The sequence below is a fragment of the Argentina silus genome (genome assembly GCF_951799395.1).
Source record: "Argentina silus genome assembly, chromosome: 6".
Lineage (NCBI taxonomy): Eukaryota > Metazoa > Chordata > Actinopteri > Argentiniformes > Argentinidae > Argentina > Argentina silus.
Window position 1 is genome coordinate 19313405 of NC_139660.1, and position 27585 is coordinate 19340989.

General features: G+C 46.3%; 2 protein-coding genes across 2 annotated transcripts in view; one reads left to right on the forward strand and one right to left on the reverse strand.

Annotated features, from left to right (window-relative positions):
* The window catches only part of znhit6 (zinc finger HIT-type containing 6), a 24871-nt gene extending 9212 nt beyond the window's left edge, over positions 1–15659 (forward strand). The window contains exons 6-10 of the mRNA XM_083672118.1: positions 3209–3277; positions 3686–3766; positions 7987–8067; positions 12930–13054; positions 14791–15659. Coding sequence (XP_083528244.1) covers positions 3209–3277; positions 3686–3766; positions 7987–8067; positions 12930–13054; positions 14791–15293 — 859 coding nt within the window. The 3' untranslated portion in view covers positions 15294–15659. The remainder of the gene's footprint in view (positions 1–3208; positions 3278–3685; positions 3767–7986; positions 8068–12929; positions 13055–14790) is intronic.
* Positions 15660–22985: 7326 nt separating this feature from the next.
* Positions 22986–25869, reverse strand: ccn1 (cellular communication network factor 1). Its single transcript, XM_083672463.1, has 5 exons — positions 25644–25869; positions 25149–25365; positions 24497–24832; positions 24154–24356; positions 22986–24031 (listed from the first exon to the last, which is right to left on the reverse strand). The coding sequence occupies exons 1-5, from the start codon at positions 25692–25694 to the stop codon at positions 23729–23731; spliced, it is 1110 nt and encodes a 369-aa protein (XP_083528589.1). The 5' UTR covers positions 25695–25869; the 3' UTR covers positions 22986–23728.
* Between the last annotated feature and the right edge of the window lie 1716 nt (positions 25870–27585).

Sequence of the window (27585 nt, forward strand, 5' to 3'; positions counted from 1 at the left end):
CACGTTCTAAAATGGCATTGACATGCATTGCAGCTGCAGCAGCTGTGCTTATGCATTTAGAAGGACTCTGCCCCATATGCCAGCCCATGTTCCCCATTCACCTTGAATCCCAGAGGGACGGCAGCACTAGCTGATAACCAGTCAACGCCACGATTTAGCCAGCTGCGCATATTTGGAAACCCAACCAATCCCCATTGGTCTGGCTGCTGCAACAGGTATCCATGTTGGCACGCAGGCTGACCCTCTCTTTCATCAGTTACATATTTCTCGTCTTGGCACTTTCCCTTCCTTTCCCACTTTGATATCCAAGAGCTTTCTTTTTCAAATGATCAAACTATGAGGTCATTGCGTTGGTGGATATGTTATTTATTATTCGTAAGGGCCTCGAGGTTTCATAACACATTAAGGCTGATTGTTACGCTTTTGTTCTCATGCACAGGCCTAAATATAGACTGATGATAAGTTTGTCATGGTAACAGAGACAAAGAGACCTTGGAACTCGGGTTGGTTGCCATAGGTTTGGAATCGATAAGAGCGGCCGGCCATACTGCCCTGTGATTGGTGGAAACGGCCTGGTCACGGAGATGCACTGAGAGATGACCTCCGCCTGCATCCTCCAGATATGAAACCACTCAACTCTCTACTGGGTCATAAATAAACATGGTTTGAAGCACAGTGCTATTTCCAGGGCTGTGAGGTTTGAAGCTCTCTTGGGGTCGTACAAGTCGTACACGCAAAATAAACAAAATATGAATCTAGATCACAGAATATTACTTCCAGAGTTTCAAAACCACTGGTCATGTGCTGTCCCACTGCCTTGTGAGGAATTCTACAATCTGGAGAGCATTTGATTCCCCCCCCCCCCCCCCCCCCCTTCTCTCTCTGAAACCTCTCCACAGTGGGCTTTTTGACGGCATTGAGAGATTTGTAGGAATCATGTTTTGACCCTTGAACGCGGTGAGCATGTTCGTTTTTTTTACCATACAGTAGCTGTGATAAAATGCAAGACTTTGCATGATATATATATGATATATATATATATATAATGTTCATTCTGCTGTGGGCCTCTTGCAGGTGGATTCACATGACGTGTAGACACGGCTGAAGAACATGCCAATGGAAATGAACAGAGACCCCAGTAGAGACAGGGGGGGTCACACCGTTTATGCACTTCTCTGCCGAGCGTGTTACACACTCCTGTTGTAGGCTTCTTCCACAGACTGAGGGAGAGACCTGCAGTCAGAACAGAGTTAGGTGTTATGTAAGCCTGTACTCTTGACTCTAACTGAGACTTGTCATCCTCCACCGTTGGCCCATTTTGTTTGGAAAACGGTTGTTCCATTCTTCTGTGCCGTCGCTTCAACTGAACTCCTGAAAGTGAACGATGGCACATTGTACAGGTATGCCTCCTGGCCTTACCTGAAGTGCCTGCACGCGTCTTGAGGCCAAGCCCTTTTTCCATCGGGAAAATAAATAGTTTCCATTCGCTGTAAAGGCAGAACAATGCCCTCACACCTGGTGTTCCACCCTCCTCCTCCTCCAAGAATCTAACCCCCCTGCCAAAACCAAGCAAACACTCATAAATTCCTCATTCTGAAGGGGGATGGAATACCTCTGCACCTGCATAGGGAATCCCCTCACACACCCCCAACCCAACTACTGCCTACTCCCGGCCTCCCCCGCCCCTTCTGCCCACATCCAAGTGGAAACTCATAACCACCTTTCATTGGATGTTCTGCCAGTTCTGCACATATTTCTCTCCTTTTTTTCACCCAACCCCCCCTTCTTCTCCTCCCTCTGTTTTCCTGAAAAAACATGTCTCCTGATTGTGTAACGCTGCCATCTGGATTCCTGTGCCGCAACCACCACCAGAACTCAAAGCAGAACCAGACCTGTTGTTGGAGGGAGGAGAGAGAGTGCTGGAGCAGACCCAGTTGTGGATCCAGCTGTGGGGAGGGGGAGGGGAATGATGATGAACAGGATGTTGAAGATGCCGCTTGCCACATGCCCCCTTTGTGACTGTCCTAGCTGTAACTATGCCAAACTGTAAGGGGGGGGGGGGGAGGGGGGGGGGGTGATGATGAAGAGGATGAGGATGATGCCGAATGTCACAATCACCCAGTGTGGTTGTGTCCTAGCTGTGTAACGATGCCCAGCGGTGAAGGGGGTGGGGTGATGAAGATGCCACATGCACCCTGTGTGGTTGTCCTAGCTGTATAACGATGCCCAGCTGTGCCCCAGCATGCGCGTACCAGTGTGAGCCCAGGGTCACACCCTTTGAAAGCAGATGCGAAGAAGCACTAATGATAAGGTCCATGGTGTGCGCCTCGGCAATTACACCAGTTTCGGGGAAAAACCTGTTTCATCTCCATCCGTCTCCAGCTCCTCTCGTTATGCCTGGGATGGGGGGGGCGGGGGGGTGACAGATCAGACAGACTCCACCCAATATATATATGGCCTCATCTCTGCTGGTCAACATGAAAGGAGGCCTGGATCTTTGTAGTTTGGATGGAGCCCACAGTGTGTGGAAGACAGACACCAAACACATATCAGTATTTGTATTTGTCTTGATTGATCCTAGGTGATTACTAGTAGTGCAATGACAACTATATTTGTTTTGTCATTTTTTAACCTACCTACATGTCAGTTCAGAGAGACCCTATGTGGTCCCTGAGAAGTGTGGTGTCTCGGGACTAGGTTGGGTCTGTTAGCAACAGCAGCCGCACCGACCGCCTTCTGTAAATGGGGTCAATGTTTTTCATGTTCTGGAGAACACCTAGCAACCCAGTACTTCCATCCCATCCAGGGCTAAACACTCTGCCACCGCTGCACCCCAGAGTCAGGGATCATTATGGGGTGTCCGCCAGCTGGAGTCCTAGCATTGAGCATGCACGTCATGGTGGTCATGACAACCCGGGTTAACTTGCACTGTACACAGAGAGAGAGAGACACACACACACACACCACACACAGAGTTTGTAAGCAGTAGAACATCGACTTGGACAGATTGGGGCTGAAGCCTTTTTCATTCTGTTGAATGCAAAAAGAGACTTGTTTAGCTGGGCCTGGTAATCTGAGAACACTGCTTACACGAGCTACATGTTTTGGTTCCGTCTGGTTACCCCCGTTGACATTGTTTGTCAAGGACGTCAAATGTCAACGTTGTCTAAATTGGTTTCTTTCTCTCTTCTTTTTTTTTGCCCTTTAGAGAAAAGCAGTTCCTTTGGCACCTGCAGCTCTTGTTCCCCCAGAGCAGCTCAGAGTTCTTTGAGAGAAGGTGAGTCTGGCTGAGGGGAGTTATTAGTGGTGGTCGCTCACATCTGCCAGGAAACACTTCAGGAATCCTGCTGGTGCCAGTTCATTGGAGTGTCCAGGAAGGGGGGAGGGGGTGGAGGCGGGGGGGGGGGTTCTACCTGTACCAGAGAACTCCTGTAACCCTACAGAGTGACTGCAGCTGTGCCAACTGAGTGTCCAAGCAGCTGTTTATCCTCTAATAGCGGGGATGATTGGTGAGCCCCACGTGTAGATCGTTAGCCCAGGGTTACAGAACCAACCCAAGAGCATCATCCATCAAGACCGTGATTTGACTCGGTTCGTACAACTCACAAACTCTTTATTTCTGAACTATTTCTCTCTCCCTCTCTCTCTCTCTCTACCTTCTCTCTCTCGTTTCATCTCTCCACAGGATGCCAGATGACCAAACCCTTGAACAGATCCTCACCCGGTACATCCACCCCACAGAGTCGGAGCCAGTGAGACGTCAGAAGTAAGAGCCCCACGATGTTGAATACCGATCAAATGAAACCAATCTGTTTAAAGTGTCCAAAGTAATCTAGAACCTTATGGTGGATTATGTGGTTGTTTTATTGCCATTTAGTTGTTTTGATCTACTGATCTTTGGGAAAAGCACTTGACTAGCTTCCATGGCTTCCCATGTCCCTCGGTCTGGCAGCCTCGCTGGCTGATTTGACTCCACCACTCCCACCAAACAGAACCTGCCTAGCTACAGCATCGCCTGGGCACTCGTTGGCTATGGCTGGAGATCAGTGGAGGCTGGTGGAGGGAGACGTCGGAGGACGGGGCTCATTGTAAGGCATGGAACTCAGTTGGCACAGCTTACCATTCCATGCATTACAATGAGCCTGTGTGTTTGATACCATTCACACGAGCCACCACCAGCCCGTCCTCCAATGACTCCCTCCACCAGCCTCCACTGCTGGAGATCCATCAAACTGTCCTGCATGGTTCCAGCTAAAAGGTAGAACAAGAGAGAGGAAGACGGTGCAGTAGCCTGAGATGAAGACAGGTATACAGACAAGAGAGCGTCAGTGGAACACAGATTACCTTTAACTGTGTATGTCCTCTTACTTTCTTTTGATTTAATAAAACCCTCTCAGCCTACTCCTGAGCAGATCAAAGCTGGGCCCACAGTCCATTAAAGGTCTTCCAGAGCCGTTTCATCACGCCCCCCACCGATACAGTTTAATGTGATATTTAGAAAAGGTCAGAACACTGGGATGGCCCATTCCACCTCTCCTGATTGGTCCCGATTTTCTGGCCTCATTCCATCCTGATGGCACCTCAGTGTGTGTGCAGAGGACAACTGAAGGGGGCTTTACTGATGAGTGTAAAGGTTAACACACACACACGCACACATTCATATGCACACACACACATACTCTATCTCTGATCTACACGACAGGAGATCTTCACAGACCAGGAATTAAATAACATCACTCTCATTTTATTTATCTATCTTTTATATTTTTGGGTCTTTATGCCAGAGCTGAAATTTAGCTTGAATCTACAAAACAAACTAACGAAGCAAGGCCAGTGTGTTTCAGAAATTAAATTATGCTGTGGTTTGGGTCAGTCACTGTTTTTGAAAGCTGAAATAAAAACTTAACAATGTGATAATGGACCCAAAAATCAACACCAGTTAGATGGGCGGTTTGTGTGACCTACTTTAGTCTAATTTCGATTGTTGTCTCGCCCGCTGTTTTTCCCTGAACAACTTAACGAATGTCATTACTGTTTGGGAACGATGTGTTCACTAAGTCACTGGATTCTCACGTTCCGCACTAACAGGGGTGGTACAAACAAAGCTAATTGAATTTGTGTGAATTATAGCTGCTGAGACACACACACACACACACAGACTGAAACTGAAACACCAGGCAGTATAACACAAAGAACCTTTGTCATTTTATTATCTACATTTCAACCTTGGAAACGGTAGCTTCCTAAGACAGGTCATCACGTTCTCCAAAGTATTGTCGTCAACATGCAATCTCGACTCTTTGTATCACTGTACTGTAAATATTAGGCTATACAGTTGCTACAATAACCCAAATGTTTTGACTCCCTCTCCTCGAGATTTATGAACACACGTTACCAGACGCCACTCTCCAGCCCTGTCAAAACACAGCAGTGGCTGCAGCTCCCTGGCTCTGATGACCTGAAGCAGGTCCACAGTTTGCCTGGCTGCACGGTAGATCCAGGCCCTGTAATTGAGTTTGGCTGCTGTGTGTGTGGCGAAATCTGTCTCCGCAGTGGAGCAGCTTTAAATCAAGTGGCGCATAAATGAGCCCTCTATGACAGGGAATGGATACAGGGACAAATATAGCTCTGAAAATGATTAAACGGCCATGGTGAATACATTAGGCTTACCTCCCCCCCCCCCCCCTCCCTCCAGTCCAGACCAAACTATCGGTTTTCTATTTGTCTTCACATTACATAACGTGAGCGTGTATGAATGTGTTTTGGTGGGTTTTTTTAGTGGGGGGGGGTTGAGGCCTGTACTGGAAGAAAATGTTATTGTATTTCAACTTGTACAATTCTTGTGGTTTTGTGCACTGAAACCGGTGAGGTATTGGATTTAGGACAAACCCAAAGGACTTATTTTTAGATGGAAACATGGCGGTTAGTCTCAGCGTTCAGAACAGCGTGCAGCCTAAGTCCTGCTCTTTGCCAAATTAAGTATTACTATTAATGCTGTACCCATCGGCACAGGGAGAAAACTAACATTATGACATTATGAAAATTAAGTTGGCAATTATTTTCCATTAATGGAGAGATAAAGAAGACATAATGCTATTCAGAGATGAACCATCATGTTTATCTCTGGCACCACTCATGGACACCAAGAAAGCACACACACACACACACACACCACACCACACCACACCGTCTGCTATCTGGCATGCAGAATATTGAATCTATAGCTCTGTCCTGTCTCTGGCACCATTCGTGGACAATGTGGCAGGGTGCTCTGAGAAAACACACACACACACACAGACCCTCTGCTAACTGCCATGCAGCATATTGAACCTACAGCACCGTCCTGCTGTCTCTTGTTCAGAGAAGTATTCCATCATGCCGGCTCTCTCGTTAATCCCCCCCCCCCCCCCCCCCCCCCCCCGAGGTGGTAGCTCACAACTAAGTATTTCACTGCACTGCATTTCGCTGTATTTCGCTGTCCCTTAAGTGTATACGATGAAGAAACTTTGATAGATTTGGATCTCGGACCGTTGGTGTTGGTGTTGAACGGAGCACAGCAGCAGCACCACGTCACGTTTGGCCCCCGACACCTCACAGCTGTGTCGGGCGATGACACACTGCTTGGTCTACGCTCGCGGCACCGTGACTTAACAAGGGCTTTAACGCTCCCAGAGCAGAGTTGGGAATGTGTTCCATGAGGCCAAGTGAACGGATAATAAACACAGTGTTCACTTTTAATTAGATTTTGTTTCAATTGCTGACCTGCCAACGAACGAAGGAAAGAAAGAAAGAAAGAAAGGAGGAAAGAAAGTGAGAATTCAATTATGAAGATGAAGTGTAGCATCTGTTGTATGCCTTGTCCTTTTTCATTTTGTCCCCTCGCTAGGGAAGAGCTTGATTGAAGTGCACTTAATACAGCACCTCCCTAGATCCAGGGAGAGTCTCGGCTACTCCTCTCCCTCCGTCTCTCTCTCTCTCTCTCTCTCACTCACTCTCTCCTCTCTTTCCCTCTAATGGTCTTGCCCTTTCTCCCTCATACACTCTTTTTCCTCTTCCTCCTACTTTCTCTCCCTCTCCCTCTCTCTCCCCTCATTCTTTCTCCCTCTCTCTCCCCTCATTCTTTCTCTCTCTCTCTCCCAAAATCCCTCACTCTCTTCGGACAAGGCCTGCTCTTTGATATCAGAACATTCTCACTGAGCCCCTCAGCAATAATATAGTATTTGAAATCATTTGACATTCAAATACTCACCTGTGCTTGATTGAGTTTGCCTAGTGTAATGGAGCCAATGGTGTAGTCTAACAACTGCACAACTCTGCCCATCTTGCATTCTAGGCAGACTACAAGCAAACACTGAAGTATTTTGAAATGGTTTCAAAAACTATTTGGACCCAGGTCTGCTCCTCAGTGTCCCCGTCATCCCTAGCCATATGGAGCGGGTTCAGCCTCTGCTTAGTCTGGACTCAAGTGGGGGGTTTAACAGGCCACGCCTCATTGGCTCCCTGTGTACAGCAGGGCCAGGCAGCATGGCCGTCACCTGGAGAGGAGACCCCATCCATTAACCTAGCCTAGGTTTTATTACCATTACCCAAACCATTTTTGTATGAATACCACATACCGTGCGAACTTCAGCTATGCATGTACTGACGTAGAAGTCAGACCAAATAAATCGTGTCCCTATGACCGGAAAACTACAACTTGTACTTTGTATATCTGTCAGCTGTCAGACTGTGATGCAGACAGGCATATTTGGGGCTTGACTTCAGTGCAACTTCAATGCTGTCCTGGTTTCAAATCAAACTAAAATCGAAATAATCAACTCATGTGGACCGGTTTATGTGCACGCCTTTTCAAAATAGTAACCATATCTTTTTCCCACCTTTTTTATTTTTTTTTATTTGTGTCTTTCATATTATATATTTCATTTTCAGCTTTTCACCTTTCTAAACCCTAACACCTTTAATTGATCAGGTGTTCTTGTCTTTCAGGTTGAAGATGTACGTGCACCTCCCGTTTGATCACGTGAGGGTCTTCATGAAGGTAGAGGGCTCAAAGGCCAACTCTACAAGGTAAGACACACTCCAAACTGCCCCTTTTTGAGTGTGTAGCTGTTTATGGGTACAGATAAAAGCCACATGTTCCTATTAACTCCATTCCATTCATACGCATCCCATTGTTCCTCAACATTGTGTTCCGTGTTCCAGGGAACAAACTGGTCATAAACACAATGTTTGTGAACTCAGAATGCCTGTCAGAAGTCAGGCATTCCATCTGTGTGACCGTCCTGCCAGTTTCGCTGGGCTTGCCACTCGTGACGGATTTATTCGGCATGTATGAAATCGGCTTAATTGACATGTTTATGAACATGACATCACCGCCTCGTAAATTCCTCCAAACTTACGCAAACTTGCAAAGGCAGAGGGGCCGAGCCGGAGAAGGTTGCCCCCCCCCCCCCCCCCCCCCCTCCTTTTCTCCCTCCCTCTTTTGTTGTGAAAGTGATTCCACATTTGAGAATGCCATTGATCATGTGGACACACACTTCACACACACACACACACACACCCTTTGTGTAAGGAAGGGGGAGAGCGGGTGTTGATAGCACCCATTTGCCTCGCCCAGTGTTTCCACTTAGTCACGGAGCAAGTTCCTGTGCCCCCTGGCCACGCCACCCCCTCAGCCCTCTGGCAGCCTGGCGGCCCGGCGGCCCATCCCTCCTCTCCTAGCACACCGATACTCAATCCATATCTTACAAAGACCGTCAGCATGACAGTCTCTCCCCCCCCGCCCCACCCACCCAGTCCCCCGGGGGATGTTTGTTGGCCATGTTTTGTTTTTTTTTAAAGCTAGTGATGCGTATCCCATCCCATCTTATCTTGTCACAGTCAATCACTACCCTTGTTTCTTTAGACACACAGATTATGCATACACGCACGCACACACACACACACACACACACGCACACACACACACTCTCTCTGTCTCTCCACCAGTGCCCTGTCATCAGGTTATGTAAGCTTCAGTCTGAGAGCAGGCATAGTCAAAGCACGCTAAACCCAGTATTTTCTCCACATTTTCACACGTTGAATAGTTTCCCTGGTGTGTGTGTGGTTTCCTCTCCATGGGCTGCGCAGGGGCATGCGTGTGTGCGTGTGTGTGTGGGTAACCAGGCACAATGAGCACAGATGCTTCTAGAAGGACAGTGAAGTGACTTCAGAGTACTCACTGGAGCAGCCAGGTATGCCCGTGATAGAAGGTGACACACACACACACACACACACACACAACTGTACCTCTGTACACGAAGCCTTCCTGTCCATTTACTAGGTCGGTACAGTATCTCATCCCAGTGGGGATGTGGTGGATATAGGGGAAGAGGTACAGTAGGAACAGCTGGTTGGCAACAGAAAGGGAAAATGCGGCCTACCCCCTGCCCTGACTAATAGGATATTCATCCATCAACACTTGGTGTGTTACAAACCTACTGTGGTAGGAGGAGGGGAGGGAGAGGTGTTGCAACATTCAGAAATATGCCCCCGTCAGCAACATGTGAAACATTAGGGAGGTGTTGAGCGTGCTAATGAAAGATGTGGAATATTAGCCTAGCCTACCCCCGCTGCGCGTAGAGTTAGCTCGGAGTAGTCGCGGGTGAAACAATACCAGAGGTGTGACTCTTACTTTCCCTGCAGCGAGTTAATCACCCACCTCATTCCCCTCCCGTTCTCTCGTCACACACCTTAACAACCCTTAATATGGGGCTGCATGAGAGAGGCTTGTTTGGTTGCAGTGTTTTACTATTCCTAAGTGTTTATTGTCGACATTATGCTGCTTAAGTAGGACAGAAATATTATCACTTGGCCACGGTGAAATTACCTCATATCAGTGAGGTACACTTACATAACCAGGCCAGGGCTGGAGCAGGGGAGGAGCGGACCATAACTCTAATAAGGAGAGGGGCCCCCAACAGGGGTCACATCCTATTGAAGGGGTCCCAGGCATGGGTCAGTGCATCTCCAGCATGAAGGCTCCCCTCCCCTCCCCTGGTAGAACAATGCAGTCTTCTGGGGATCTTCTTGGTACACTATGATTAATGTGATGAAGTCATGTTGTGCTTGACATGAACTGTGGATTGCACATGTGGCTTTTTACCTGCACATGAGACGACTGTGTCTGTATCTGTCTCCCTTGTTTATGCACAGCTAGCCCTCGGGTGAAGGACGAAGCTTTTAGCCTCAAGGCAGTGCAGTTGTGTGAAGCAACGGCTACCTCCTGGAGTGTCGTGCCTCTTCTACCTACATGAATAGGTTATTGATTTTAAGGGCGGATTCTCTTCTCTCATGGTTTGAGCAAAAAGCCCTCTTCCATTACCTCCCGGAGGTCACCCGAGGCCAGGTTTAAATGGAGGCTTTTGGACAAGGACTACCTCTCTCATTTGGCCACAAGGGTCATCCTGTGTTGACTCTCTTACTAAATGTCTGCTGGATGGAATATCAGGCCCAGTCCAATAATGCGGACCCTGTGTGCTAAACATAGCTGTGTAAACCTGTAAACATCCTCAAGCTGGAAACGAGGCGGCCCGAGAATCAAGAGCGCCATTCACCCTCAGGTGGATGTTTATTTGTTTAATCTTTATTTGAAACGTTTGTTTATTTCATATTCATTCCACTCCCTGGATCCAGAGGACGTCCTCTCCTCCCAGTAGTCCCAAGGCCATGGAGCAGCTGGCCAGCCTGACAAGGCAGGCAGGCAGGCAGGGGGAAGAAGAAAAAATGCTGCTTTTAAAAAATCTGATGCTCGCTGAGGGGAAAATGGTGGTTTTGAATGTGTGTGTCTGAAACGACTGTTTTTGACTCTGCAGAAGGTTTGTTTGAGCCCCTAAACCACAAGCGTTCCTGTAGCTGTCCCAAACACTACTCTCTCGCATATCTGTGGTGTGCCCTCTCCAAAGCACTTTCTATCTGGACTCCCTCGGCTCTCATAAAGATTCCCTTGTGTTTCTTTCTCTCTCTCTCTCTGCTTAGCAGATGCTTGTGTTCAGGCTCTTGCAGCGCATGCTAATTTTGGACTTTATTAATACAGCTGGACAATGATTGCAGCAGCTTGCGTGACGAAGACTCTTTCGGCTAAAGGCCACAACACACTAGTCTGATGAAGATGGCAGTTTACCTGCCTATAAATGCTGCACCCCTTTTCCATAGTTAAAGATACACCACCCCCCCCCCCCCCCCCCCACCACCACCACCACCACCACCACCCCCCACCAAAACCCCTGTTCGGGTCTTGAGGCCCGAATACCCCTATAAACAAGGAAGGAAAGATTCCCTCTGAAGTAGCCCTGGGGCTATATCTCACTTCTCCCCTCCACCTCCCTGTTGTGTTGACACTGTAGTTCTTCTTCAGTAATAGGTAGCTGTGAAGGGGAAACAATGGGAACCCCCCTGGAGACTGCATCAGCGGTGTGCTCTGTTCGTTCAGTAGAACACTATATACATAACAGATGTGTGTGCCGGCCCAGCCAGCTCTGCGTAGTTCAGCAGTGGCCAGGCCTCCTCCACACTTCCCTCAGCCCAGGGAGGTACTGTGGGAGGTTGGGCTGCCTGGAACTCTACACTAGCTGTTTACAGAACTCTGGTTGACTGGTGAATGGTTGTTTACAGACCTCCAGTGACTAGTTATCACCAGAACTTCAGTGACTAGACTAGGTGTTTACAGAACTCTAGTGACTAGTTGTTTACAGAACTCCAGAATTCTAGTGACTAGTTTTTTACAGAACTTTAGTGACTAGTTGTTTACAGAACTCCAGAACTGTAGTGACTGGTTGTTTACAGAACTCCAGAATTCTACTGACTGCTTGTTTACAGCACTCTAGTTGTTTACAGAACTCCAGAACTGTAGTGACTGGTTAGCTATCCTCCTGGTGTACTAGCTGCAGAGATAGGCACACATCCATGCATGCACAGACACATCTAAGAGAAGGAGTTTGTCTCTCTGTGTATTATGAGATTATGAGAGAGAGAGAGAGAGAGAGAGAGAATATTTGGGTCTTCTGTGAGCCTCTTCATTCTCCTCATTTCTTCCTTATCCTGCCCCAGCAGGAAATGCCAGCAGATATTGCTGTTGACTTGGGGATTGTGTGAGATCCTCTGCCACCCCAGAGAGAGCCTTTTAGGAGGTTTTCTTGGAACCTGAACCTCCAGTAGTAAAACCTGTAAATATCCCGTTGTATCCCAGAGCTGTGATTGGTTTTGCTGTTGGGGTGTGCGTCTGTGTCTTGCCTGTGTGTGCAAAACAAATGATCAGCTCATTGTGCTATTCAGGGGGGGTTGGGGGGGGGGAGTGAGAAGTGGAGTGGGGATGATGGGGTGAGGAGTGGGGAGCGGAGTGGGGATGATGGGGGGGCATGATATAATTCTATGTATATTAGAATTATATCATGTCTCGGTTGTTGGTGATGACAGCGCTAGCTGGATAGGCTTGAAATGGTTGAGCGTAGAGGCAAGCTATGCCTCTCCAGAGGGCTGTTAACCGTTTAGCATCATGATTTATGACCATCCCTAACCTATGACAGGATTACTCAGGACCCAACTGATGTAATCTCAGACAGAGAGGGGAGAAGAGAAGCTTCAAGGGGCTACAACGTTTTTTGTGAGATATGTTATTGACTCAGGTTAAGTCAGTTTCCATTCCTGTGGATGGATAGGGATCAGCACGGTGGTTTTACTGTGCCAAGCCATGACTCCCATCTCCATCAATCCTCGAAAGAGCCTCAGCCATGAAGTCACTGGAGGATTCTAGAACTAGAACGCTCAAGACGGGCTGTGGAGGGAGAGTGTCAACGCCGGCCATTTTGGCTCTTCTTGCGGCTGCTGCTTCCGCTCTTGCCAGTGTAGTAAAACTGTGTTTGTGTGTTGGTTTTTCTCATGTGTGTCTGTAGGTATCATGAACTGGACCTAGCAAAGACCCTCAAGGAGAACCTGAAGTACAAAACAGTCATTGAGTACCCAGTTCTACACGTCGTACTCAAGGACCACTGCCAGGACTACCCACTCAGAGGACCAGGTAACAAACTAACTCCACTTCTCACTTTGTTTGTCAAAGATACCAACCATCTCTTTTACTCTTTACACTTTTCTCACCTAGTCTTTTCAAATGGCTTTTTTTCATCTTTCACTTTCATTGAAAACCCAACTACAGCGCTGGTGCTGGCTGGCAGGATGTTGGAGCGGACAGTACTCGGTCCTGCTTGATTTGTTAATCTACAGTTCAGCAGTGTGCCATACACCAGACTTCATGTCCAGATAGTACGTGCCTGGAAATGTCAAAGTCATGGACACACATTATTGGCCCTTATCTGAGAGATGCAGCTAAAACCCGGTGTGACTGTGGCCCTTTAGAAAATGACCATACTTGCCCTCGATGACTCTCGTCAAAAAACCCCAAAACAGACCGAGAACAGGGGTCGCATTAGCTCCAGTATGTTTCTTTCTGATAAGGCCTTGGTGCTAAGCTGATGTGCTGTAATGTTAGTCATGGTAGCACTTTAGATAATTCTAGGTTTTGTAGAGGTCCTTGAACAGTGAGAATCCTGTAGGAAGTGATGGGGGGGATGGGGGGGGGGGGGGACTGGAGACACGCTGGGCATGCAATTTCCAAATTCATCAGGGTTGAGGCTGTTTCAGATGAGCAAGCTGTCACCGCGAAGCCCACGCCGGGTTCACTCAACCGGGAGCAGAGCGGAGGGGCTTCAGATTAGTTTCTCCTCCATGCTAGCTCTGCATGTTTATGTTTGGCAGGAAAGAAGGAAGCCACTCTGTAGCACACCCTACTTAATTGTGATTGGTTTACAGAAGCTGCGGCTCTTGGAAGAGTGTACGATGTTAACATTTTTCGCCGGCCCAACTGAGCGCCGTTCACGTGAACGAGTATGATGATATCGTCACCTAGGGAACCCTAGCGCTTCTCCACCCACCGGCCAGCTGCCATTGAAAGTGAACGGAGCCCCCTTGGGCCTGACGCTCCCGTTTGAAGCCCGCTTTAGGGTTAGGACTCATGGTTTGCCTGCCCAGCATTTCCCCATAGTCTGTCCCGTTGCAGAGGTCCTAGAACAGTGAGAGGCCTGGAGGAAGTCTTAATGGGAAGGCGGACACTCTGGCAGCTGGTTGTTCACAGAGGAGATGAATTAGCGAGGCTTATCACATGGTGGAAGACCTACCAGGCTGTGTCAGTGCAGTCAGGGAAGAGCAGGCATGTTCAACTTCGCTGCAGGAGTTTTCTTCTCATTGTTTAGTTGTTCGTTGAGTTGACATTTTGTAGCCGACACCTCCACCAGCATGCACCTCAATCTGACTTCTCTTACCCTCCTTGTATGTGTGTGTACATTAATAGTAGCTCTCGATAATGAAGACTAATGACTAATGTAGCACTTTGACACCCCTGATTGTGCACCCCCTCCAACACACATGTCCGCCCTACTTTATTGCATAACTAATGGCCTGGCAGCCTGCCTTGTTCGGGAAAGAGGTACGGAGCCAAGTGATGGCGTCACCGTCGCCAGCCCCTGCCTGTGCTGTCTTTTGTGTGTGTGTGTGTGTGTGTGTGTGTGTGTGTGTGTGTGTGTGTGTGTGTGTGTGTGTGTGTGTGTGTGTGTGTGTGTGTGTGTGTGTGTGTGTGTGTGTGTGTGTGTGTGTGTGTGTGTGTGTGTGTGTGTGCGTGCGTGTGCGTGCTGCCGTGGTGTCTGTTTCCTCTCCTTTTCCTGCATTTCACTAATGATTTCCCACCATCGCCCTGTCTTTCAGTTGAGACTGCGCCGGCCCGTGATCCTCCCGTGACAAAGAGGCCATGGGTGGATAACGACCGGAGGGAGGTGGTGACGAGGGTCCAACAGCCCCAACTGGGGCCTCTCCTCCTGGGGCCAACCCCAGGGAGCTCTGCTGAGACTGAACCCCCGAAAGAGAAAAGAGTCAAGAGAGAAGTGGAGAGTGAGGATCTGGAGGACGGGGAGGTCAGAGACAGTACTGGTGATGATGATGGTGAAGATGATAAGCTAGTCAAAGAGAGTTCTGGTCAGGATGCTGTTGGTCATGGTGGTGGTGGTGATGATGATGATGATGATAACCTAGTCAAAGAGAGTTCTGGTCAGGATGATGTTGGTCATGGTGGTGATGATGATGATAATGTGAAGACTGATGTTGACTGTCTTGTTGATAACAATAATAGCCTTAATATAGATGCTTGTGATGATCAATCAACAATGATAGAAGAGACTGAGGGAGAGAGTCAGGGTCAGGCAGCAGACTGACTCACCGAGTCAAAGTTGTGTCAATAAACAACAGCAGTCCTACCAGTAAACACAAGGGCAACCTTGGTCCACTGGAGATAGAAGTTCTCAACGAGGGACAGGTATGGCTTCATAAACTAGAATCTGCCAAATGTGGTCGTTTTCCAGCGTTTTGTTTTTATGGATGTAATGTATCTATTCATATATGATGCTTTTTGTAATCCTCTATGGGTGACCACCCACTGATGTGAAGATCTCAGTTCTAATGGTTATGTCTCATAGATTATCTGATTCTATCTTGGCTAACAGTGTTTACTTGTTTTTTTGACATTTTCTTTCCTTTATTTGACACAATATATGAGATGCTTTCTTAAATAAAAGCCAATAACGTAACATAAAAGCATGTGTTTATTGACTGGAATATCACTGATGCAGCAGGTGCCTTTTTGAAGCTTCAAAGTGTGTAGTGCATTCATGAGATTCTCTCTCAGACTACATTCATAATACATCATAGTGGGTTAGAAATCAATGGAGGTAGATATCGGAGGACAGGCTCATTGTAATGCGTGGAATGGAGGAATGGTATCAAACGTGTGTTTTATTCGATTCCTAATTCCGTTCCATGCATTACAATGAGCCCATCCAACGATTACTGCCTCCACCAGCCTGTTAGACATTCCTCAGTATAAGAATGAGACACAAACAGTATCTTTCCCCTGGCCTTATTGAAATTCATCTTTTTAAATTTGAAACAAGGCTTCCTTTGAAGTGGAAAACAAGGTTTACCATACTTCCAACCATTACTGTTAAATAGTTAAATAAATAACATTCTTTAATTTACTCTCTGTCACATACAGTTTCACTGGTAATATGAAATGTACTCACTTGTAATACCCTCACTTCTCTGTCTCCATGTACTGTTTTTTGACACCTCTGGCGTGGGTCCCCTGTGAGTGTGTGTGTGTGTTTGTGTGTGTGTATGTGGGTGTCTGTGTGTATACTGTATGTATGTGCGTGTATGCTGTGTTGCTATATCCTGTCGTGTTTTTATTAGAAGACCACCAGCCAGTAATAATAAGTGTAAGTGTAGCCCACGGATGGGGACTCCTGTGTGTATACATGTATGTTGTCATAACCTCTGGTGACCCCTATAGATGGGGTGCCTTTGATGTTTGTGCTGCGATGACGCATTTTCCACCCCTGACGCTGGGAGAGGCAATGATCTCACGTCCCAGTGTGTGTCTCTCTCTCTCCCATGGAGCTCACAGAGGCCTCTCTCTCTCGCTCTGCCCTCCACCTCCACCCTCTGCTCCGTTCTCAAACCGTTTAGAATTTTATCTGTGTTTGTGTGGCTTTCTTACAAAATTTCATGATGCTCTGTATTTGGTGGCCAATGGGCAAATTAGTGGTTCATTAAATAAGCCTTTTTTTAGCTAACGGTCTTAATGCCGAAGTAAATGTTTGATTGCTGGCTGCCACACAGTCCCAACCCACTCCCCCCCTCCTTCAGCTCCTTTAGCTTGTTTGTTTTTCCTCAAATATTCCACTTCCTGCAGCGTTTTAATGTACCTTCACGTTACATGCAGTTTTATCCTCTGGCTTAAGCTTCCTGTCTATCTATAGAAACCCTGAGAGTACAGTGGTGGCGGCCATTAAAACCCCAGTTCTTTACTGGCCTCAGATGTGAGCTGCTATTTCTGAATTTTTGGGGGCTTGGAGCCTGCTGGCTGGGGAAAGGAGAAGATAATGTACGGGAGGAGGGTGAGACAGCAGAGCCAAATTTCTGTTGATGTGATAGAATGGTGCCAGTGTTTCAATTGGTTACAATTATATAACACTTCAAATAATTTGATTGTTAATGGTAGTTCACTTAATATCATTTTTGGTGGTCCAGTATTTGGCACTTTAAAATTGCTCAAATGCCAAGCAGAAGGATTCAAATCATTGCCATCTTAGCCTATGTGATGGGTGGGGTTCAGTTTCTACCATTAGGCCAAGAAGACATCCTCAAAGTCAAGGGCAACTCTTGAGTTTTCAGGTATCAGGCAGAGCTACCTCATCACCAGAGCGTGATTTCAAATCACCTTCGCTACACTTATCCCTGATGGAGGAGAGAGCATGAGTACAGTACCACAGAAGGAAACCATCAGGGAGTGCTAATACACATCTGTTATGTTGCCCTTGTTTGTTTCTGCCTGCGATAAATAGCCTCCCATTGCGTTATAGCAGCTGTGTCTTAATTTTTCTATCTCAATAAATCCCCTCAAAGTAACCACACGAAAGCCCAGCTTTTGTTTCTGTTTGCTGTTAAAAGCAAATATGTGCCTTTTTTAGCCTTTTGGGAACACGAGGCATTTGAAATAATTCCCCCCAATTTCACTAAATGCCCCCTGATATTTCTGAAGTTTGTTTGTAATTAATTGCATTTGATTTGGTGGTTTGCTTTTAAACTGCGCTGCGTGCGTAACTGTTCTTTTACGAGAACAGTTTGGGGACCCAGCGAGGCTGCTGTGGCCTTGTTCTCTTTGGGGAATGTTCAGCAGAAGCACGGTGCGTCTGCTGTGGCAGGTACGGCGGCACGCTACGGCTCCGTGAGGCCGTGCGGGGAGCCTGGTTCTGTTGTCTGCTTGTGTACTGAGGGCTGCATGCTTGTGGGAAACAGATTGCCACATCGACAACACTGCCAGGAGTTTAACTGAGACAGCTTTGAACCTCCTCACTGTCCCTTCACCCTTTCTTTCTTTCTTTCTTCCTTTCCTTCCCGTTGTCCTCTGTGGCGTGGCCTGTGTGAAGCGGAGAAGGTGTTTGTGGTGTGGCCTGTGTGAAGCGGAGGAAGGTGTTTGTGGCGAGGCATGTGTGAAGTGAAGAAGGCGTTTGTGGCAAAGCCCGTGTGAAGTGGTGAAAGGTGTTTGCTCTCTCGTCTTAACCTTCGGAGCAAACAGACGTCAGCGCCACACTCCAGTGCAAACAGATTAGTGTTGTCACGTAAGTGGTTGTGGTCGCCCTTGGATACTGGTTAAATTATGGGCAGGAAGTGATGCATTTGATTGTACGTCCTCTGTCTTGCGTTAAATGTAATCTGTGACAGACTAGTAGTAAAGATACTGTCTGGTTTCTGTGTTTGTTTGTTCCTCGTTGTCTGCCCCACTCTGCTTGGTTGCCATGGAGACGTCACTGTTGGAATACTATGTGTCCTGTGCAGCCCGTTAACTATGCTTCTACATTAGTTCCAGTACTAGGTTGCAAGAGTGGCTGTTTGTTGCAGTCGTTGGCACGGAGGTTGTTGTGAGCTAGAGGCCTTGTCATGCCTCATAAGCATGACCGTCCTTAGAGTGCTACGGATGTAGATCTGCGTACCATACATGGGCAAAGGCCTTACTTACGCCTGGAGCGTGAGACAGACTGTGTGTGTGTGTGTGTGTGTGTGTGTGTGTGTGTGTGTATTTACTGTATTGCAGTAAGACAGAGCCAGCTGGCACACTGAGAGGCTGGACCCTGGAGTCATAGCTCCCCCTCATTACCCATCATGGAGAGAGAGTGTTAGTTGTTGCCGGAAAGTACGTCACCCGCTCACCCTCACAAATTCCATGAGAATCCTCTGCAGAATTCCAGAGCTTCGTCTCAGTTTGGGGGCCACATCAGAAAATTCCTAATTGCTGAATGGCCGCTTCAGAATTCATGACCATCACAGAAGAACAGTGTCGCAAATGACCCGTCGGTTACATCTTTATCCAACGTTCCATATCATTAGTTATTGCTAACTCCTGCATTTGGAAGCCGAGAGAGAGAGAGAGGTTTCCCCAGTCCTCGGTCCAATATGGCTCAGGATCCGATGGGTTCAGTCCACAAACGTCAACACTGCCTCTCCCATCAATGCTCAACTTGTTTCAGCAAATAAACACAATCCAGTCCCCAGAACCCCAGTAGGGAGAGGCGTCACTGCTGAACTGCCTGGGAGTGAATTGAGTCTAATTTTCCTTAAGCCTGCTCATCAGTTATTCTTATGTAACAGATGGGGGGGATCTGAGGGGTGTTTTCAGAGGTATTGCGTCATTCCTGTGTGTGTGTGTGTGTGTACGTGAATGTGTGTGTGTGTGTACGTGCATGCGTGTGTTGGACTGTGTGTGTGTGCGTGCGCTTGACTGTGTGTGTGTGTGTGTGTGTGTGACAGCGTGCGTGTGTGTGTGTGTGTGTGTGTGACCGTGCGTGTGTGTGTGTTTGTGTTACTGTACGCCTTAGTAATCAACTTTCTGACTGCGAGGGTCCCACGCCCTCTCAGGATTTGGCAGTGGGAGGTCTGTGACATCACTTTCTCTGCTCTGCTGTTAGGGGTGGAGAGTGGTGGGATACAACAACATGGAAACGTTGAAAAAACCCCATGTATGACACAACAGATCATTTGATTACATATATGTGTCTTATTGGCATGATATTAACTCTGAAGCTCCCCGGTGGTCGGTGTTGAACATGGTTATGGTTATGGTTGCTATGTTTTCAAGTAGTCATGACCTGAGATGAGAAGAATATCTCATGAATATCCTTCATAAAAATCAATACCAAGCAGGAGAGGCTAGTGGTGGTAGTAATCGGAGGACGGGCTCATTGTAATGCATGGAATGGAATAAGGAATGGGTATCAAACACCTTGAATTTCTACCTCCACCAGCCTCCCCTGATACCAAGAAATGATAGATATGGTTTTCCATAGAACCCAACCAGACCGGTGTTGGTGTTGGTAAAAAAAGCATACTGGAAAGCACCATGGAAGTCTCATTCCTTTGTTCCCACGACATGATGAAACACATTGGATTCCAGTTCTCCTATAAGCAAGCAGGAGATGTTATCTAGCCAGTGTACGGTCTAGCCTGTCTCCCTCTGGCCCTGTGTCTTCACTCTATAGACACTACATCAGATCAACAGTCTTAAACTTACCAAACATCGTAGCTGTAGCCTCCCAGGGAGAGATGATGAGAATCAAGTCCTCCCCCTCTATTTTCCACCCTTTCTCAGCAGTCTGCCTTTCTTTCTCTCTCTCTCTCTCTTTCTCTTTCTCTTTCTTTTTTGCACCCTCTCTCTCTCTCTCTTCCCGTACCCTCTCTTTGTTTAATATCATAGTGCTCATTAAACAGCCATGCTCCTCTCCATCTGGATATGAGAATGTAGCATTGTCACACTCCTGCGTCAGAGAGTAAACAAAGGCATTTATATCGCTCATAAACTTGGCAACTTTCTACGCTGTTTTGCAACACACTAGATGCGCACAGTCTGTTGTTACACTGTCCCTGGGACAATTAGGCCCCTAATTGCTGTCTTGTAAAACACCCATACACAGCATGCACTTTCCTGCTTGGCCACCAGATGTCCCTGTTCTAGAGGAAATGGCTGTTTCTCCTTTCGGACTAAATGGCTGTTGTAAAACCCTCCCAGCCTCTCGCCCTTGGGTTCCCTATAACAGTGGATATTAACCTGAGGTTATAGACATGGGGCCTGTAAAAGAGCTGACATCAGTGCTCGACAGCTTCCAGAATGCCGTAATGGCCCCTTTCTACCCCACATTACGTAGTGCTTAACGAAGCCTTAATGTTAATGTCTTTGTCGTATAAACACACTTTGTGTTCAGGCAGGGAGTGAGGTAGTCGCTGAGTGGTTTAATTTCAGGGGCGCCTTCATGTTTGTGTGTGTGTGTGTGTGTGTGTGTGTGTGTGTGTGTGTTTGTGTCTATGCAAACATTATTTTATTTCATTTTTTACAAATGTTGTGCTCTTTTGGTCACCCTTGTCCTATTCCAGGTGAAATCTTTACGTTTACATCGATCTGGTCTTTGATCCAGTTCCTAGACTATTTGAATAAACTCGCCTTACAGTGACTGTGAACTGATCCCCTACAGTGCCTGGGTGTACATTATAATGGTACGGATGACCGAAAAAGGCTGCTCACATAACATTCAGACATGTCATTACGTAACCACCTAAGCTGCATTGTGTTAACAAGCATATGCCAGTGTGATTGCACTGCACTCACCAAACAAGACAGGATTGAAATGATTTTATCTTCATAAGGAGGGGTAAAGACATATACGGGGCAAAGGAATGTAAACAACCACCTGAAAGTGTTTTGACTGTGAAGCATACTGGTAGAAAGGAGCAAACACATCTTAAGATAAGGTAAACCTCAGAGGAGACTTGTGTGAAGCTGATATTTGTGTAAAACCACTGTGGGCACAGTCTGTTCGGTATGCAGCCTAACTGAAGTGGATGTGTCCTGCCCTCCCTCCTATTAAATACACACTATTAGGAGTAATTTCCGCCAGCCTTGCAGGAAAGTGGTGCATAGATGCCCTGTGGTCTCGGTTGGATGAGTTTTTCTGCCCTGTTTTTATATGATATACCTTTTGCGGGTGCAAGCGAGCACTTAGGAGTGTTTGTGTATTTTTAGAAGGACTTCTCGACCAAAGTGAACATGTTGCTCTGAAATATTTTCCAACATCTGCCGCCCATCAGGATGTCTGCTTTCTGAGCCACTGCTGCATTCCTTAGCCCTTCCCTCTACCTGGATCAAAACCCTAAGTGTGTGCATGCGTACATGCGTGTGTGTGTGCTTATGTGTGTGTGTGTGTGTGTGTGTGTGTGTGTGTGTGTGTGTGTGTGTGTGTGTGTGTGTGTGTGTGTGTGTGTGTGTGTGTGTGTATGTGTGCGTGCACGTGTGTCTCCTCAAGGCACGCCCTATGGACCCAGAAGTTTGCCCCTAAGCTCTGATCTTCCTATCCCTATTCAAACCATAGGTATTTGGCAACATCCTCATAGCATACTCTCTCTCCCTCTCCCTCTCTCTCTCTCTCTCTCTCTCTCTCTCTCTCTCTCTCTCTGCAGCTGCAGTTCAGAATGGGAGCCTGAAGGGCTCTTTAACTTGTGACAGAGCTAAAAGGACAGCTATGTCACCACTGTTACTTCTCCTACACTTGCCTTCCGTCATCACGTTAACCTGATTCCCGCTAAACCGGGGAGGCTGAAGCCCACCTTTCCTTCCCAGACTGTTTACAGCAGCTGCAGCAGCAGCCCCCTGTAGCTAAAGCCATAAAGGGCCATGTTTATTATTCACTTTTGCATCCAACAACAACAATTTAGGTTTGGTGGTGGTTGTTGTTGTTATTGTTGTTGTTATGGCCACGCAGGATTAATGTATACGGTATAATAAGTGGGTACATACTTTGTATACTATGTAGGCCAATGTGTAAAATACAATATAGCCTTTTGCATGGCGTCTAATCCAAGCCCACTGGGAGTAGCATTTAAGATTCTTGGCTTAGCTCCATACTCATTGCTATGCTGGGATTTAATCGTTTTTGGTTGGAATTAGTCAAGTGTGTGGCTTAGCCTGATCTAGTGAAAGCAAGCTACCTTGTGGAGCTTCACAATGGCATTCCATTGCACAAAATGGTCTAAAGGCCGGAAACTGTCTGCAAGCTCCTATTATATAACAAACCATATGCACTATAACAGACCATACCCAGCACTCTTTAGTCTGTGAGTGTGACTGTCTATGGTATAACTGCTAGGATTTCTCCACTGTAAATTGTGATTTGCATGACCTCTCCATTGCATGAAATGAACCTAGCCTACATGTATGTATTGTTATAGTCTCGTGAAAATACAACTCAAAAGTTGTTTTTGGTCACCCAACTTCAATAGACCACAAAGACACAAGGTAGTTTTACATTTCATAAATAAATCTGTTTTATTTGTAACATATAAAATTAAATCATTTTTTTTTACAATTTATTCCAGTATGACACATAATATCCAAATAAAGTAGCTACATTTTTTGATAAATAATATTAATAACAATAATAAAAACATTCATTCATTCTTTGACATGTTTCGCTTTGTCTTTCTGATAAAGTAGGGAGTTCGATAGCTGCCACAAAACATGAACACATATGCCCACGTCAGGAAGGAATGTAACCACACACTCGTCGAACAAGTAACATGTGGTGTCTGGTTCTTAAGTAACAGAATCATGGATCACTAAATTAAGTTACGTATGTGCATACAGTACATACATCCATATACACACACAAGTCTAATGTTGGGTCATGTCATGGTGTTACAGATCGAAATATACACAGCGAATTTATATCAACAACTAACATACACATTTACAAATATTAATTACATGTTGCTCCATAACGAAGCTACCTATCATGCTCCAGTAGTATGAAGCGATTCTTAGTTGAGAATGCTGATTGGGTCGCAGCAAACAGTGCACTTCATAGAGTCCTCCTGATGTAAGCCCATAATTCCTTGGGAATCTAGTTACAACAAGAAGTTGGTAGTTGATTGGCATATTGAGTTAGACCCCCTCCTGCGTTTGAATGGGACTGCCATGGGCTGTCTGTCATGTCAATGTTGTTGTTGTGTTTTTTCTCTCAGCGGGGGTTGGAATCTCAGCCAATCAGATTTAGTCTCTGAACTTGTGGATGTCGTTGAAGAGTCTGTAGAAGGGGTAGGAGGCTTCGTTGGCATGGGGACAGTTGAAGGTGCACTTGCAGGACTCGATCATCATGACGTTCTTGTTGAAGGTCTCTCCGTCCTCGCAGCGGAACTTGACCCGGATGGTTCTTGTCTGCTGGGGGCTGCAGCAGCGTCCGTCCACACAGGACCCACAGTACTTGGAACGGTACTTCTTCAGGCTGGAGCAGCCAGCGTAGGTGAACTTGGCTGCCTGAACTGACTTCTTGGTTCTGCTGCATTTCTTTCCTTTCTGTAGGGAGGAACAACAGGAGGAGAGAAAGAGTCAGTCAAGGGTTTCACAAACAGGCTGAGCAGTGTTCATATTAGTTCATTATTAATATTTATGTTTCAGTGTTATGGAGGTTTGTTTACCTTGAGACTGGAGTAAGGAGACTGGGTGCAGGGCCGCACTTCACAGATGCGCGTCTCTTTGACCAGCTTGCACTCGCTGTTGTTGTTGGTGACTCTGGTGGAGATGCCTGTCCCACAGGTCTTGGAGCACTGGGACCAGGGGGTGGTTTGGACAATGCACTTCTGGCTCTCAAACATGTGACCCTCAGGCTGCACTCTGAAAGCTGTGATAAAGAGAGAGCAATGAAAAAAAGCCATTAGAAACTGACAAAGAAAACATTTATGTATATTCTAAAATGAAGCAATGGAAAAAATGCTAATGTTGAAACTCAAAATGGCTGCCATGCTGGAAGAGGCTGCTTACCAGGTAGAGACTTGAGTCCACCCTTGACAATGGCGATGAGTTCGTTCCGGTTGGTGAGGTCACTCTCCGTCAGTGTGTCTTTGCCGAAGAACTTCTCAATGATGTCAGTCTCCTTTCCGTCGTCACACACCCACTCCTCACAGCACTGGCCTGCCACCTTCACCAGCCTGGGGTTGGCACAGCCGAGGTTGGGCAGAGAGAGCTCCTGGGGGCACAGGGGGACACATCCCACTGCCCCATCGATGCACGTGCACTGGTGCTTGCAGTTAGGCTGGAAGCTTTCTCCGTTCTGGTAGATCCTGCTGTTGTACTCACAGGGTCTGCCCTCTGACTTAGCTGTAAAGGAGAAGGGGGAAAACGCTGTTATTCTGGTGTTCAGTTGGAAGTCTGCTATAGACATCATCACACACTGGACGACGCTTGTTTAAACTGTAAAAATTCCTCTTAAGGTCTGGGGATTGAGTCACTGAGGAGGGATCACTTTCTCTCAGTGCAGGATGTTAGTGCTTGGAGTTTAGACTAAGGTGCTGAGTTACATTCCATTGAGTTTAAATCACTCTTTCTTTTTCTCCACAGTAAAATTGCCCAGTGAATTAGTATCACAGTATCAAGAGCTATAATATCGGATTGCAGGAATTAAGAAGACACATACCTCGGCAGATGCCACGCGTAGCACCGAAGCTGGCCCCAAAGTTGCACTCAAGCCCTTTAGTGTGGTCGCAGGGCTCCGTCAGGCTGCAGTCCTCGTTGAGCTGCCTTGCGCAGACCTTGCAACACCCGCAGCCATCCAGGACAAGGCTGACGCCAGGCGCGCACCTGGGCAGCTCCAGCGGGCACTCGCATACCGAGGGACAAGAGGAGGAGAGGACCTGCGTGGACAACCGAACCCCAAGTTAATGACGGGACACTTGGTGACGAACAGCAGCAGCAGACACCTATCCATGTTATATTAGTGTCGGTCCTTTAGTTCGTACTTCCATCACTGTGGTTCATTTAGAACTATTGGATTTAAGGGCAACAGGTTTCTAAAGAATATAAAGTGCCATAGTGTTATTGTAATGTTATATATCAACTATAAACCAATTTAACTGTTGCTGAAACTTCCCCATAAGTAACTTTCAAATATTATATATGAAAAATAACTTACCAGATCGAAGCTTCCAATGAAGATTACGACGATAGAGAAGAGCATCAACATCTTTGCGTTTTCTCTCGTGGTTATTCAAGAAGAAATAATTCGGTTCGCTATTCCCTTTCGGTGCGTTAAGTCAAGATTCTTTTATCCTGGTTAACGAGTCAGTCGTCTCGTCTGTAGCGGATAGGTTTGTTTTCTAGTCTCTATAGAAGAGCCTTAGGAGTTGTTCAAGCTCTGGTTGCAGTTGCTGTCTGCTGAGGCTGAGTACCTCCCGACTTTTATACCGTAGTGAAAGCTGACGTCGTTGTTGGCTGGGTGCTGAACTGTTCCAAAACTATGCGAGGAATGTTTCTTGGCGCGTTTTCCATCCAAGCTAAGCACCACCCTGTCTCAGTTTTTTTTTCTTAAATGAATTTTCCCCTAGAACTGAACACACTTTCCCCCCTCCTCAGTTTCCTTGCTTTACTGTCCTCCTTTTCGTCCCTTTCTTCTTAGCTTTATTGTTTTTCTCACAACTGTTGGTTATGACCATTGGACATTTTGCTTCAACTTGAAAATACGTGGAATTACCCTAAAAGCAGTCTTGTCTGTCTCCATTAAATAACTTATGATGCCATAAGTAATACAAGATTATATCAAAAGGCAAATAAAAACATTTTAATCTCTTAGGCTATTCATAATTGCCATGTGTTGGTTTATACATGTGTTATAAATATGTATTATTTTACATCATATGATGTTTAAGACTATTCGTCAGTGGTGGGTTCATTGGTTATTAATAGATATGTGATGATGTCATGCTGTGACCGCTTCATCTCATAAATGAATTTGTTGCTAGATTAGATTCTGATGGAAATTAATTCCTATGTGACACGTCCATGTGGCAGAATGCCCCTCTGGCAATGATGAAGGAAGATGTCACATCAGCCCTTATCATCAAATTATTCATGCTATTTGAAATATACTGTAACTCTTCAGAGTTTGGGGGAAAGATGTGTCCCGTACGGTCGGATTTGGGGAGTGGGAGAAATAAAGTTTACGGCTTCTATTTTTGGCCCGCTATCCACTTTATTCCGTAGAACTAAGCATTTCCAGATGCGAACCAGACTCCAGACGTAACAATATCGCCATATTTGGTATGGCAGTAGCCTACATTAGTAACATATTTCTCCCTCAGCTAGCCAACCACAAAGCATTCCTGACAGCTTAAAGGGTTGTTAAATATGTTCTTCATGCAGGAAATTCCTTTGCATTCCTTGGGTTAATTTACTTTTCACGCAATCTGTCCATCACGATTTGAAAAAAGAATCTACTACAGTGATCCAATTTTCCATATATGAGATGTTGGTTTGGGGAGAAAATACCAAACTGGTTTAGTCTAGGCTACTTTTCATCGGGTCTCAAATAAGTGACATTCCACCGAAATTTCATAATCAAAGATTAGAGGTCTTTGCAAACAGGATTTGACCAAGAAAGCAAACGTGATAGAATCAGGAGATGCTTGAAAGACGGGTTAAATAGTTGCCAAGAGAATGTAAATTGTAACAACGACATACAGACCGCTAAAAGGAGGACGCTATGACAAGCCATTATAATAGTAGCTAACGTTTGTTTATTTGTTTAGGGTTTTTTTTTTACCCGAGAGTCGGACTTAGTTTTTTAGTAACTTTAGATCTTACATGACGAGATAACGAGAGAAGTTGAACAAATAACTAACGGAGAATGGTTGTAAAGACCAAGGAGAGATCTCCCTCCGGTGAGTTTGTCCTTTTTATTTTTGCTTTATCCGTTTCTTCTGCATGTAGGCTGTTCATTTGTCGCTTTTTTCGTAGCCTACTTTGTCTGTGATTTAATGAAGTTGATACATTTCGTCCTCTTTCTATCCGATGTAGAAAAAGTTTGACTTGACATTCATTATAGCATATCCGACGTGCGCGATTGTTATTGACGGTCG

Excerpts from the sequence above, each read along its gene's own strand:
- ccn1 (XM_083672463.1), bottom strand. The coding sequence starts at position 25,694 with ATGTTGATGCTCTTCTCTATCGTCGTAATCTTCATTGGAAGCTTCGAT. Across the intron at positions 25,366-25,643 it reads TCATTGGAAGCTTCGATCTG|GTCCTCTCCTCCTCTTGTCC; the intron begins GTAAGTTATTTT and ends TTGTCCACGCAG. Across the intron at positions 24,833-25,148 it reads TACGCGTGGCATCTGCCGAG|CTAAGTCAGAGGGCAGACCC; the intron begins GTATGTGTCTTC and ends TCTCCTTTACAG.